Source organism: Oncorhynchus nerka, linkage group LG9a, assembly GCF_034236695.1.
Source record: "Oncorhynchus nerka isolate Pitt River linkage group LG9a, Oner_Uvic_2.0, whole genome shotgun sequence".
Classification (NCBI taxonomy): Eukaryota; Metazoa; Chordata; class Actinopteri; order Salmoniformes; family Salmonidae; genus Oncorhynchus; species Oncorhynchus nerka.
This window is the reverse complement of record NC_088404.1, coordinates 22,524,232-22,539,995: the sequence shown is the minus strand read 5'-3', so window position 1 is coordinate 22,539,995 and position 15,764 is coordinate 22,524,232. Positions and strand designations below refer to the sequence as shown.

The 15,764-nt window shown below is 43.1% G+C and overlaps 1 protein-coding gene across 5 annotated transcripts in view; it reads left to right on the top strand.

The window, feature by feature from the left end:
* Positions 1-15,764, top strand: part of LOC115134063 (FYVE, RhoGEF and PH domain-containing protein 4-like) — a 101,568-nt gene that overhangs the window by 59,287 nt on the left and 26,517 nt on the right. For 4 of the 5 annotated variants that reach the window (XM_029667644.2, XM_029667646.2, XM_029667647.2 and 1 more), the window contains one exon: positions 14,381-14,551. In XM_029667644.2, the coding sequence (XP_029523504.2) occupies positions 14,381-14,551 (171 nt within the window). Of the gene's footprint in view, positions 1-4,314; positions 4,616-14,380; positions 14,552-15,764 lie in introns of those variants that run through there. The other variant, XM_065022430.1, reaches the window with a different exon arrangement.

Sequence of the window (15,764 nt, the reverse complement as noted above, 5' to 3'; positions counted from 1 at the left end):
CAATTTGTCAGAGCTAATGGTGGGAAGCCGGCGTCTCAGACCCCGTAACGGGAGGAGTAGAGACCAGAGAAGACTCGGCCTCTGACACCGACCCGCTGCTTAATGGGAAAACCGGTTGAAAGTTTCTGTCGGCTGAATGAGCGACACCGGTTGAGCGTTCCTACAGCATTTCCTTCCAGAAACCGTGAGAAAATTGTCCGGCTGCGGGGACTGTGCCAGGGATTTATACTACTATCTGTACTTACTGGTGGCACAGACGCTGTTTCATCCTTTCCTACACTAAAATTACCCTTGCCTAACGATTGCGTCTGAAGCTGGGCTTGCAGTACAGCTATCCTCGCCGTAAGGCGAGCACAGCGGCTGCAATTAGAAGGCATCATGTTAATGTTACTACTTAGCTTCGGCTGTTGGAGGTCCTGACGAATCGTGTCCAGATAAAGCGTCCGGAGTGAAAAAGTTGAGGAAAAAATAAATAAATATATGAACGGTAATTAAAAAGTGAAAACCGTAAAGTTGTCAGGTAGCAAAATAGGTTGGCAACAAAACGCACAGCAACTCGAAAACAAGCCTGCAAGTTGTGACCGGAAATGACGTAGTGACACTGTCTGGTGTATAGCGGTAGACCTACTGTCTGGGGTATAGCGGTAGACCTACTGTCTGGGGTATAACGGTAGGTCTACTGTCTGGGGTATAACGGTAGGTCTACTGTCTGGGGTATAACGGTAGGTCTACTGTCTGGGGTATAATGGTAGGTCTACTATCTGGGGTATAACGGTAGGTCTACTGTCTGGGGTATAGCGGTAGGACTACTGTCTGGGGTATAGCGGTAGGATTACTGTCTGGGGTATAACGGTAGGTCTACTGTCTGGGGTATAGCGGTAGGACTACTGTCTGGGGTATAGCGGTAAGCCTACTGTCTGGGGTATAACGGTAGGTCTACTGTCTGGTGTATAGCGGTAGACCTACTGTCTGGGGTATAGCGGTAAGCCTACTGTCTGGGGTATAACGGTAGGTCTACTGTCTGGTGTATAGCGGTAGACCTACTGTCTGGGGTATAGCGGTAGGCCTACTGTCTGGGGTATAACGGTAGGTCTACTGTCTGGGGTATAGCGGTAGGACTACTGTCTGGGGTATAGCGGTAAGCCTACTGTCTGGGGTATAACGGTAGGTCTACTGTCTGGGGTATAGCGGTAGGTCTACTGTCTGGGGTATAGCGGTAGGCCTACTGTCTGGGGTATAGCGCTAGGCCTACTGTCTGGGGTATAGCGCTAGGCCTACTGTCTGGGGTATAGCGGTAAGCCTACTGTCTGGGGTATAGTGGTAGGCCTACTGTCTGAAGTATAGCAAAACGGTAGGCCTACTGTCTGAAGTATAGCGGTAGGCCTACTATCTGGGGTATAGTGGAAGGTCTACTGTCTGGGGTATAGCGGTAAGCCTACTGTCTGGGGTATAGCGGTTGGTCTACTGTCTGGGGTATAGCGGAAGACCTACTGTCTGGGGTATAGCGGTAGATCTACTGTCTGGGGTATAGCGGTAGACCTACTGTCTGGGGTATAGCGATAGGCCTACTGTCGGGTATAGCGATAGGCCTACTGTCTGGGGTATAGCGGTAGTCCTACTGTCTGGGGTATAACGGTAGACTTACTGTCTGGGGTATAGCGGTAGGCCTACTGTCTGGGGTATAGCGGTAGCCCTACTGTCTGGGGTATAGCGGTAGCTCTACTGTCTGGGGTATAGCGGTAGGCCTACTGTCTTGGGTATAGCGGTAGACCTACTGTCTGGGGTATAGCGCTAGGCCTACTGTCTGGGGTATAGTGCTAGGTCTACTGTCTGGGGTATAGCGGATTTTGGGGATTTTTAAAAGACAGACTAACTTTCTGTTTTGTCTGCTTGGACTCAAGAGATAAGTATGGTTGTGTTCGTCTTTTTGCAAGCAGTGTTCTTTTGATGAATGTGTTTGCAATTTTGACTGTAATAATATATTTTTGATGAATCTATTTATATTTTGAGAGGGCAACTACATTTTGAAAACACATTTGCTGTTTTGCAAAAGGACACAGAGTTCTGTTTCTTGTGAACTCTGTTTTGAAAATCAACATTGTTCCCAAAAATGCTTTTTGAGAAAAACTGTCAAGTCTTGCTTTAAGAAAGCATGAGAAGAGTCACCTGCAGAGTTGAATCCCTACTGACAGACTGGTTAAGTTATAGAAGGAAATGCCTCCCATACCCTCGTGTGTGTGTGTGTGTGTGTGTGTGTGTGTGTGTGTGTGTGTGTGTGTGTGTGTGTGTGTGTGTGTGTGTGTGTGTGTGTGTGTGTGTGTGTGTGTGTGTGTGTGTGTGTGTGTGTGTGAGAGTTTAGACCTCTCTCAGCCAATATCGCTTTACTTCTGTTGATACTTTCCATTGTCTTGGTTGTGCTTGGTAAGTATCCTTGGATCACATTGTAACGTTTACTTTGGACTTCATACTGCTTTTAGCTGGGGAGAAATGCTGTAGTAGCTAAGGTCTGTGTGTGTAAATGTTTGTATGGGGAGGTGGACAGACCGACAGAAACCTACAGTGGGCTACAGTTAGAGAGTGGGACCCAGCTGTGACATAAGGAGTGTTCAGGAGAGTAGCAGTCTCTTCTCTCACCGTCTCTGTTCTTGTGCTGTGTGTATAGACCGCCTCACAAAGGGGATTTTTACTTTCATAACAAGATTAAAACAAATGAGATCAGCAAAAGGAGGGTGGGGAATTTTGTAAACACTTTAATGAGGTTTATGTGAAGATGTGTGTGCATAGTTTTATGGGAGGTTGTTTTAGTGTATGACTGAAAAAGGTATACTTTCTTTATTTGTGGCTCACTGCTGTAATCCTTGCTATATCCCCCCAAAAAAAAAAATATATACAGTCAGTCGGGGTCTCAACCACCGGAGGTTGATAGCACCTTAATTAGGGAGAACAGGCTCGTGGTAATGGTTTCCATGTGTTTGATGCCATCCCATTTGCTCCGTTCCGACCATTATTATAAGCCGTCCTCCCCTCAGCAGCCTCCACTGGTCTCAACTTACTGTTGAGAGTTAGAATAGTAGAATACTTGAGGTGCAATTTTGCATATGGGGCGGCAGCGTAACCTAGTGGTTAGAGGCAGGTAGCCTAGTGGTTAGAGGCAGGTAACCTAGTGGTTAGAGGCAGGTAGCCTAGTAGTTAGAGGCAGGTAACCTAGTGGTTAGAGGCAGGTAACCTAGTGGTTAGAGGCAGGTAACCTAGTGGTTAGAGGCAGGTAGCCTAGTGGTTAGAGGCAGGTAGCCTAGTGGTTAGAGGCAGGTAACCTAGTGGTTAGAGGCAGGTAACCTAGTGGTTAGAGGCAGGTAGCCTAGTGGTTAGAGGCAGGTAACCTAGTGGTTAGAGGCGCAGGTAACCTAGTGGTTAGAGGCAGGTAACCTAGTGGTTAGAGGCAGGTAACCTAGTGGTTAGAGGCAGGTAGCCTAGTGGTTAGAGGCAGGTAGCCTAGTGGTTAGAGGCAGGTAGCCTAGTGGTTAGAGGCAGGTAACCTAGTGGTTAGAGGCAGGTAGCCTAGTGGTTAGAGGCAGGTAACCTAGTGGTTAGAGCGTTGGACTAGTAACCAAAAGGTTGCTGGATCGAATCCCTGAGCCGACAAGGTATAAATCTGTCATTCTGCCCCTGAACAAGGCAGTTAACCCACTGTTCCTAGGCTGTCGTCCTGCCCCTGAACAAGGCAGTTAACCCACTGTTCCTAGGCTGTCGTCCTGCCCCTGAACAAGGCAGTTAACCCACTGTTCCTAGGCTGTCGTCCTGCCCCTGAACAAGGCAGTTAACCCACTGTTCCTAGGCCGTCATTGAGAATAAGAATTTGTTCTTAAACTGACTTGCCTATTTAAATACAAAAATAAAAAATGTGTGGGTATGGATGTGGGTACACAGACCTGCTAGCCACTGCGCTCCCTCAAAACGAGTACTTTCTTTTGTGTGTCCCCCACCCCCATCAAAGTTGCCCATCCCTGCTATATTTGATAAGAATCGAGATATGACCACTTAAATCCTGATGGAATTAGATTGGACCCTGGTTCTATAAATGTATATTACACGTCCCTCCATGCAGTCTAGTTATTAAGGATGAGTGTGGTATGTCAGTATAGGTGTTTCTGAAGTTGATTAGTTCTTATTATAAAGGGCTTTGGGCTGCTGAATGTTCAACTCTCTCTCATCTCATTCTAATTCAGCACATTCTATTACATGTAATTGAATTACACACCCTTTCAGAGCCAATTCACCCTTGGTTCCCTCGGATCACCACAGGGATAGTGCTACGGTGAAGTGTGTGACGTGTGCCTTTGTGCGTGTGTGTGTTTGCACTTGTGTGTTGGTGTGCTATGTACTGTCTCTGTGTGTTGTCCCTCTGGTTGTTCTGAGAGGGAGAAGGGGGATGGAGGGAGTGAGGGAGGAGTCTTCCCATTGGTGAGTCTCTCCACTGTGCTGAGTCACTTAGCTCTTAGGTGCAGTGCCTGTCTGCCTACCTGGGAAGACTGTGTGTTACTTCCCTATTACTCCTGCTTGAGCTGCCTTGTCAGTCCTGTAAGGATTTCCTACTACTCTGTAGAAGAGGCTTTGGGTGAGTTTATTCTCTTGTTATGTCAGTGCTTCAGCTCTTCCCCTCCTCTCTCACATTTTTCTCTGTTTTCTTAGATGAATGTGGTATTGTGGTTGATATACAGTGAGGTTCGGTCTGTTTTTAGATGCAGATGTAGAGACTAGGGCAATATATCATGAATACCCCTATCCCGGTATGGCTCCACGTACCGGTATGGATATTTACAATACCGTCCATTACAATATTTTGATACAGAGCTAAATTTAAAAAACATTATATAAATTTGACTACTTCACTTTCAGATTTGTCCTAGTTTAGGTTGAGTATAAAACCATCAGAATTATGAAAGACCATAAAAAACACTTAGAAAGTATTTGTTGCAATTCTAGGGTCATGCACTAATCATAAAACATAGTTAAAACTGTATTCTAAAATAAAATCTCAAATTGAAACATATAGGATATGATATTTTGAAAGTATCGTCCAGCCCTAGGAACCTAGCAGAGACTAGACCACTCCAACAACATTCTAAGAGATGTTCTCACCTACTCCTACGTTCCCTCAGACTCTCTCTGACTCTGTACTGCACAGCATGGTCATTCATTTTGTGTAGCTCTCACATTTGCCTTTTTCACTGAGGCACAACCCACTGGGCACAGACGTCAGTTAAACGTCTATTCTCTATTTGCATTTGGTTGAGTTGTCAACTAACATGAATTCAACATGAAATCAACAACAAAAAATGTTTAAAAGTTGGGCGGAAAAAATACAAAATCCTCGTAAGTTGACTACTTTTTGCAAATCTAATCCGTTTTCACATTGATTAAACATCATCATGTTTTGTATTATTAAATGTTTTTAATGATGTGGAAACAACGTTGATTCAACCATTTATTTGCCCAGTGGGACATATAATCATCTTTTCACAGGGGGTTCAGATAGTGTTGATTCTGTTGTTCTATTGAAGAGTTAGCAACATATTGTCATGTTGTTTTGAGGTGTCCTGGAGTTGGACAATTCCCACAGCTGTTGGCATTTGCACTGAAAGTATCAGATAATGATATTAAGTAATGTTATGGTCACAATATTTCATAATTGCAGGTCCAAGGACCAGTTTTGAATTGTGGATATATTTACTCATATGTTGTGGATGTATTCACTTTCACATCTAAATCCCTTCCATTTTTCTTGTATATTACATCATACATCCGTGCTCCTAACTGGAAATCACCATGAGAAATCCCCGTACCACCCATTTTGAATCCCAGGCAAAATTTGTTATACATTGTGGGATATTCTGTGTGATGAGAGTAAAGTGACCCCTTGGGCACAGTTCTCTGGTTTATTTTGGTTAGAAGTAAAAGCTGTAACTTAGATCCTAGTTTGAAGATATAGTCTGAAGCTCAGTCTCAGAGTTGTTCTCAGACACTCCCTCTCTTAAGACTCAGGGTGCTAGGTGGCTGACTGGGTGGAGACATACAGGTGTGCCTATTGTTTTTACTCACAGTTCTCGCTTAAGAATCGTGACACATGTTCCTCAGGATTAGTGAGTGAGTGAGATAGATAGATGATCAATGGTTTATGTAACAGGTCAGGTACTCTGTGTGATGTCATAACCCTTAAGGGGGTGTGAAGGCGGTACTTGTCACACAGACTCACCCCAGGCCGAATGCCTTTCATGAATAGTTGAGGAACATGTTCTACAGGGCAATGTCACAGTAACAGAGTGACACTGACTCTCAGACTTTTCACTTGAAAATATATGTCAAATAAAAACCAATGATTGCAAAGTTTTAAAAAACAACAACATACAACTCTATGCACAATTAATACTTTGAACAATTTCCACTGAAAATTGTAACATTTACACAGTAACAGATGCAAAGTTTTGTAACAGAATGACAGCACAAACTTAGCATTTGCACTGTTCTTCAAGTAAATGTGTTTTTGTAAAATATCTGTATCATCGTAGAATTGCCCTAGATCAACAAACAGTAAAGACTGTGGCATTCATTACCTTTTCATACAGTATATCTACTTAACTATGGTATGTATGCATATCTATTGAACTATGTTCTATGTTCTAAGGAAAGAAATGACTGGAAAGAAAAAGTATTATGTCACTTAGAAGTAGATACTGTTATACCACAAATTAGATACAGACTTTTCAAGCATCCAATTAAGAACAAGATACTGTGTATTCCAAGAGGCATCGTGGTTGGTCTCTCCTGTTATTTTCCCTCTCTCTCTGTGAGGTAATGGATATGGATGCGCTGCTCTTCTCTCTGATTACGGAGAGAAGTGGTTTTGTTAAATTGATACATTCCTTTATCCTTCTCTCTGAGCCTGGTGGTATTGGTAAACATGCATTCTTGTGTGTCTTGGTGCGTTCAAGACAACTTGTAAATCTGAAATCTCAGACTTCAGTGCTTTCAAGACAACTGGGCTCAGACAGGGAAAACATGTTTTGAACGTTCATCCAACTCGGAATTACAAGTTGGAAATTCTGACAGGGAGGGAGGGGTCTTCTAAAAGGAAGCGATATCTTTAGTAGCACCAGCAGTACTGGGGGATTTAACACATAAACTGATCTGAGGTTATCTGATTTTTTCCCTAAATGGATCTACCTCACTATTATCCTCCTCTTCTCTGTTGACATGTCATGAAAGATCAAGAGGACATTCGTCGATTTTGTCTATTTTCAGTTCTCTGCCAGCAGCATACCACTGCTGGCTTGCTTCTGAAGCTAAGCAGGGTTGGTCCTGGTCAGTCCCTGGATGGGAGACCAGATGCTGCTGGAAGTGGTGTTGGGGGGCCAGTAGGAGGCACTCTTTCCTCTGGTCTAAAAATATCCCAATGCCCCAGGGCAGTGATTGGGGACACTGCCCTGTGTAGGGTGCTGTCTTTTGGATTGGACGTTAAACGGGTGTCCTGACTCTATGCGGTCATTAAAGATCCCATGGCACTTATTGTAAGAGTAGGGGTGTTAACCCCGGTGTCCTGGCTAAATTCACAATCTGGCCGTCAAACCATCACGGTCACCTAATAATCCCCAGTTTACAATTGGCTCATTCATCCCCTGTAACTATTCCCCAGGTCGTTGCTGCAAATGAGAATGTGTTCTCAGTCAACTTACCTGGTAAAATAACGGATAAATAAAATAAAGTGATACAGTTCAATACTGTGGAGAATGTTTTTATTATGTGTCATATGAAACTATTTATATGTTAGTATTTTGATAAATGCTAGATAAATGTCTGATCATATTCATTGGATAATTCATGAGGATTTACTCTTGACTGGCTTGACTGGCTGAGAAACGAATGCCATGATTTCCACCACAGTCGGTCTAAAATTATTTTGAAACAAGTGAATGCCCTTAGGCTAGTTTTCCCTGCCTGCCCAATAGTAAAATATAATGTAGTCTTGGGAAGGTTCGGGCCAGTTGCCATGGTAGCAGGTCTCCCATAGTGTAAATCAAGGACATAGCCTCAGGTGGGATTGTGTTCACCTGAGCTCTGCATTCACTATTGACTATTTGATTTAGCTGTGGATTCTCAATATTAGCTCACTTTCCAGTTTCCACAGAATCCTGTTATGCCCTGTACCCCAGGCTCAGAAGCCCACCTTGCAAACATGCAATTAGGATATCTGATGTAGGCTAATACAGTTTTCATTCTGCATCAGAAGACTGACATTAATATTAAAGAGAAGAGGAAAGGAGTTGATTAAATTTACTGTGGTAATAGTGTGATATAGAAATGGCAAAAATGTTGGCTTGGTCTGGTGTTTGGTACCTTCTCAGATAGAACATGACCATTCAGACCTGAGGCTGTTTTAATGGGCCCATCTCCTACGAGGCTGTCACACAGAAGCCATGTTTACATCTGCCACGGCAACAGAACTAACCCCCCTTCTCCTCGGTGGAGCTCAAAGAGGAAGAGAATGAAATATGTCTCTGAAATAACCCAGAAAGGGGCTCTTTGTGCTCCCTAACAACTTAATGTCCACATGCTTTGATTTAACAGGACGCTGGCTGCTAATTTGCATGGGGGTCTGTGGCGGGACACTTTTAACATGAGGAGGCCAGTGTGTGGTGTGTGTGTGTGTGTGTGTGTGTGTGTGTGTGTGTGTGTGTGTGTGTGTGTGTGTGTGTGTGTGTGTGTGTGTGTGTGTGTGTGTGTGTGTGTGTGTGTGTGTGTGTGTGTATTTCCACCTCCGTAATGTTTACAGATGGAATCTGCAGTAGGGGAACAGATCCACTGGCGTATTGTTTTGTTGCAGAGCTGAGTAGCGTCTCAGCATGGTCAATAAATTGCAGTGCATATTGTGTTCTTCTGTAGTCCTAAGGGAAACAAATGGGTTTGTTTGCAGTAACTTCTTTGTTGTAATATCACAAACGGACGTGGCTGTTTCACAGTTAAGGATTCCAGCTTTAAAGAGGAGATCTGCAGTTCAAACAATAACAAAGTCGCCACCTTGCCACTGTTTGGGTAAACAGCTGAGGGATGGTCCTGGAAAAATGTAACCACTCTCAAATTCATAGACAGAGTTATAGATGCAAGAACTGTCCATCTATGATAACACAATTCTAGTTTTATTAACCAAGTTTGAAGGCCATACTTTGTTTATTTACAATTACATTGTTTACAAACTATGGAGTAAAACATTTTTGGGGTTCTGATGAGGTATGACAGTTGAACTAAGCTCATGAGGCATTTATGAATTTTATTATTCAAGAATCAGTGGGTATATATCATTGATTTAAAAGATTTTAAAAAAGGGATGTACTTGTCGCAGATTGCCCCTTTAAAGTTAGATTTGGGGGTGAGGCAATCTGGTTCTAGAGAACTTCATCCTACTTCAACTCAGACAACAGAAACAGGTAAGGCCAGAGGTCCATACACTCCACAGGTGTTTACATCAGTGACATACAGTACACCTAGAGCCACACACTGGCTGCTCTGTCGTGGAGAGGGTCTGCATTTCACTGTGAGTGAAAACATGGTGATTTACAGCAGAATGACAGGGTGGTTGACATGTTAATAACAACCTCTGGAGATTTACTATAGAGGGTGTCAGTGACTCTCTGCAATCACTAACATACATGTTCCGCTTGGCGACTTGATGTGGAGGCTTGATTTTGGTTATATGGACCAAAACATGTTCTACATTTCCCCTTTAAAGTGATTGCAGATGATGTCAAGCATTTAATCAGCCGAGTTCTTGAGGCCAGCTCTAAAATTATCCACAAAACTTAGGCCATGTTTAGAAAGTCGCCCCAGGAGATCGTGAGACTTTCTTAGTCGGTCACTACTAGACCATTTCTTGTAAAAGCCTGTGTTGTCTTTAATTGAAGTGGAGCTGTAAAAATAGCTAGAGTGTACAAAACATTAAGGACACCTGCTCTTTCCATGACATAAACTGACCAGGTGAAAGCTACGATCCCTTATTGATGTCACTTGTTAAATCCACTTCAATCAGTGTAGATGAAAGGGAGGAGACAGGTTAAATAAGGATTTTTAAGCCTTGATACAATTGAACATGGATTGTATATGTGTGCCATTCAGAGGGTGAATGAGAAAGACAAAAGATTTAAGTGGCTTTGAACGGGTTATGGTAGTAGGCGCCAGGCGCATCGGTTTGTGTCAAGAACTGCAACACTGCTGGATTTTTCACGCAAAACAGTTTCCCGTGTGTATCAAGAATGGTCCACCACCCAAAGGACATCCAGCCAACTTGACCCAACTGTGGGAAGCATTGGATCAACATGGGCCAGCATCCTTGTGGATCACTTATCGACACCTCGGCGAATTGAGGCTGTTCTGGGGAGAACAGGCGGGGGGGGGGGTTCAAACGCAATATTGGGAAGGTGTTCTTAATGTTTTGTATACTCAGTGTACAGCACCATGTATACATTCTGGGAGAAAAAGGTGCTGTCTAAAACCTAAAAGGGTTATTTGGCTGTCCCCATAGGTGAACCCTTAGAAGAACCCTTTTTGGTTCCAGGTAGAAAGAACCCTTTTGAGTTCCATATAGAACCCTTTCTACAGAGTGTTCTACATGGAACCCAAAATAGTTCTACATGGAACCCAAAAATGGTTCTACCTGGAACCAAAAGGGGATCTCCTATGGAAACCTTTTGGAAACCTTGTTTCTAAGAGTGTAGAATGCCACTGGAGATTCTTCCTTGTTATGATGAGTGAGTCATACTTTTTTATAGCGGTATGGTGAGTTGAAGGTATGCTATAAAAAGTATGATACTTTTAGAGCAAAGAGAGCAGTTATCTATTTTTAAGATTGAAGAGATTGAGTTTATTAAAGGTATTTAGGTCACATTTCATTTATTCATTCTACTGGGATGGGACTTCATTGAACTCATCCTATCTTCTCTGTAGACTTACTGATCATGGAGCAAATAAGCAAATTAGCTTGTATCATCAGATGCAGGCTCTGCAGCGCTAGTGAATGGATAGCCTCTCAGGACAAATGGACAATGTTACACATTGATTATGTCATACACGGCGATCCAGAGCATCGACAAACATGCTCAATGGGTGACATGTCTGGTGAGTAAGCAGGCCATGGAATAACTGGTACATTTTCAGCTTCCAGGAATTGCGTACAGATCCTTGACATGGAGCAGTGCATTATCATGCTGAAACATGAGGTGATGACGGCAGATGAATGGCACGACAGTGGGCCTCAGGATCTCGTCACGGAATATCTGTGTGACACCGAACTGCAGTCAAGTCAAGACCCTGGTGAGGACAACAAGCATGCAGATGAGTTTCCCTGAGACGGTTTCTGACAGTTTGTGCAGAAATTCGTCAGTTGTGCAAACCCACAGTTTCATCAGCTGTCAGGATGGTTGGTCTCAGACGATCCTGCAAGTGAAGAAGCCGGATGTGGAAGTCCTGGGCTGGCGTAGTTACACGTGGTCTGCGGTTGTGAGGCCGTATGGACGTACCGACAAATTCACTAAAACGACGTTGAAGACAACTTATGGTAGAGAAATGAACATTCAGCTCTGGTGGACATTCCTGCAGTCAGCATGCAAATTGCACGCTCCCTCAAAACATGAGACATCTGTGGCATTGTGTTATGTGACAAAACTGCACATTTCAGTGGCCTTTTATTGTCTCCAGCACAAGGTGCACCTGTATAATGAGCATGCTGTTTAATCAGCTTCTTGATATGCCACACCTGTTAGGTGGATGGATTATCTTGGCAAATGAGAAATGCTCATGTGCGAGAAATAAGCTTTTTGTGTGTATGGAACATTTCTGAGATCTTTTATTTCAGCTCATGAAACCAACACTTTACATGTTGCATTTCTATTTTTGTTCCATGTACATGACTGATCTTAATGGAGACTACCGTGAGGGATAAAGCTCTTTATGTCTCTATAATGTAACAATACCTCTTGCTTGGCCTCAGCGACATGGTGCCATGTATGGTGGTTTTACCTTAATAGGTACAGTGAGGGAAAAAAAGTATTTGATCCCCTGCTGATTTTGTACGTTTGCCTACTGACAAAGAAATGATCCGTCTACAATTTTAATGGTATGTTTATTTGAACAGTGAGAGACAGAATAACAACAAAACTCCAGAAAAACACATGTCAAAAATGTTATACATTGATTTGCATTTTAATGAGGGAAATAAGTATTTGACCCCCTCTCAATCAGAAAGATTTCTGTCTCCCATGTTTCTTTTATACGGGTAACGAGCTGAGATTAGGAGCACACTCTTAAAGGGAGTGCTCCTAATCTCAGCTTGTTACCTGTATAAAATACACCTGTCCACAGAAGCAATCAATCAATCAGATTCCAAACTCTCCACCCTGGCCAAGACCAAAGAGCTCTCCAATGATGTCAGGGACAAGATTGTAGACCTACACAAGGCTGGAATGGGCTACAAGACCATATTTTTAAAATGTTTTATTTCACCTTTATTTAACCAGGTAGGCTAGTTGAGAACAAGTTCTCATTTACAACTGCGACCTGGCCAAGATAAAGCATAGCAGTGTGAACAGACAGCAACACAGAGTTACACATGGAGTAAACAATAAACAAGTCAATAACACAGTAGAACATTTATTTTAAAAGAATTAAGAGTCTATATACATTGTGTGCAAAAAGCATGAGGAGGTAGGCGAATAATTACAATTTAGCAGATTAAAACTGGAGTAATAAATGATCAGATGGTCATGTGCAGGTAGAGATATTGGTGTGCAAAATAGCAGAAAAGTAAATAAATAAAAACAGTATGGGGATGAGGTAGGTAAATTGGGTGGGCTATTTACCGATGGACTATGTACAGCTGCAGCAATCGGTTAGCTGCTCAGATAGCAGATGTTTAAAGTTGGGGAGGGAGATAAAAGTATCCAACTTCAACGATTTTTGCAATTCGTTCCAATCACAGGCAGCAGAGAACTGGAAGGAAAGGCGGCCGAATGAGGTGTTGGCTTTAGGGATGATCAGTGAGATACACCTGCTGGAGCGCATGCTACGTGACCAGTGAACCATCGCCAAGCAGGTTGGTGAGAAGGTGACAACAGTTGGTGCAATTATTCACAAATGGAAGAAACACAAAAGAACTGTCAATCTCCCTCGGCCTGGGGCTCCATGCAAGATCTCACCTAGTGGAGTTGCAATGATCATGAGAACGGTGAGGAATCAGCCCAGAACTACATGGGAGGATCTTGTCAATGATCTCAAGGCAGCTGGGACCATAGTCACCAAGAAAACAATTGGTAACACACTACACCGTGAAGGACTGAAATCCTGCAGCGCCCGCAAGGTCCCCCTGCTCAAGAAAGCACATATACATGAACATACATACGTCTGAAGTTTGCCAATGAACATCTGAATGATTCAGAGGACAACTGGGTGAAAGTGTTGTGGTCAGATGAGACCAAAATGGAGCTCTTTGGAGATAATTTCTTTGTCAGTGGGCAAATGTACAAAATCACCAGGGGATCAAATACTTTTTTCCCTCTCTGTATGGTTGTGCATAGTCTTTAGAGCAGACTATGGGGTGGTAGCCTTGCTGTCAACAGTTCCTTGCTGTCAACAGCCCTGTCATCCTCTCTGTCTGTTAGTTAAACACACTGGAGTGAAGCTGGACCATCGGTCACCAGCTGGTTAGACTAGGCTCAGTGCTGCTGATAATGAACTACATGGAGACGCCAATGTTTTGCTTCAGGCCATTTGTGTGATATGTGTTTTTGTACCTGCAGCCATGGGCCAAACGGCCAAATGAATAGTCAAATGATGGAGGAGAATGTAGTGAAGTGGAATACAATCATTGCAAGCAAGGGGCAGTGGGAGATATTCTGTGATACTGGAGCTGGAGCAACACTTAGTGAGTGAGCTGGAGCAACACTTAGTGAGTGAGCTGGAGCAACACTTAGTGAGTGAGCTGGAGCAACACTTAGTGAGTGAGCTGGAGCAACACTTAGTGAGTGAGCTGGAGCAACACTTAGTGAGTGAGCTGGAGCAACACTTAGTGAGTGAACTGGAGCAACACTTAGTGAGTGAGCTGGAGCAACACTTAGTGAGTGAGCTGGAGCAACACTTAATCTGCTCATACGCAACACTCTGTGGCCAAATGAGTGTTGTTGAGAGTTTGGAATATAACTGTTCCTCTTCGCTCTCTCCTGCTCTCCTTCACGCTCTCTCCTGCTCTCCTTCACGCTCTCTCCTGCTCTCCTTCACGCTCTCTCCTGCTCTCCTTCACGCTCTCTCCTGCTCTCCTTCACGCTCTCTCTCTCGGTTCCAGCTCTAAGCAGCAGCCCCAGTGAACGCGGCAGCGGCCCCAGTGAACGCGGCAGCGGCCCCCGCAGAGTCAGTCGGACAGGTCTGTGTGGGAAGAGACCCAGTGAGAAGAGCAGGAGGGGTGTCAATGGAAGAGGCTTGGCCAGCAGGCCCTTACTGCAGCCCAAACCACAAGGTACTGATATTAATGCTGTTTAATATGACATTTAGCAGACATTTTTATCCAAAGCGACTTACAATAGTGAGTTCATACACTTTAGAATATGTGACCCCAGTTGTATTCGAACCCATGACCCTGGTGTTGATAGTACCAACCAGGGTTGGGGTCAATTCCACAAATTCTATTCTCTCTCCCTGTAAATTCCATTTAATTTCATTCAAATTCCAGGGCAGGCTTAGAATTCAAATATAAATCAATTCCTCTGAATTCCAGCTGTTCAATTCCCATGGCACCGTATCTGTCATCTCTTTAATCCGAGTCTAGAGGAAGGTGTCTGTTCTCAGACCTGGAGGGAAAGCGGTCTTTACTGGTTCTATCAGCAGACCTGTCAGCTTGTTTCCACTGTTGGGAAAGAAATTGTTTGACCAAATACAATGCTATTTCTCTGTAAACAAATTGGCAACAGACTATCAGCATGCTTGTAGAGAAGGGCACTCAACATGTACAGCACTGACACAAATGACTGATAATTAGTTGAAAGAAATTGATAAAAAGACCATTGTGGGAGCTATACTGTTAGATTTCAGTGCAGTCTTTGATATTATTAACCATAACCTGTCATTTAGAAAACGAATGTTTGTAAACTGTCATGGTCAAAACATATAAATTCAATTGTTGTAAAGATGGGGAGAGGTCTGTCCATAATAAAGAGAGTCTCTAGTTTTATCTTATCTTGATTAATGTCCAGTCTTTATATGGTAAAGTACTGCAAAGAAAGACCTAGTTAACCTGTTGCGACGAGCAATCCCGTATCCGGGATCCTATTTATAGCCTCAAGCTCATTACCATAACGCAACGTTAACTATTCATGAAAATCGCAAATGAAATGAAATAAATATATTAGCTCTCAAGCTTAGCCATTTGTTAACAACACTGTCATCTCAGATTTTCAAAATATGAACCATAGCTAAACAAGCATTTGTGTAAGAGTATTGATAGCCTAGCATAGCATTAAGCCTAGCATTCAGCATGCAACATTTTCACAAAAACAAGAAAAGCATTCAAATAAAATCATTTACCTTTGAAGAACTTCGGATGTTTTCAATGAGGAGACTCTGTTAGATAGCAAATGTTCAGTTTTTCCCAAAATATTATTTGTGTAGGACAAATCGCTCCGTTTTGTCATCACGTTTCGGTAAGAAAAAAACAGAAAATTAAGTCATTACAA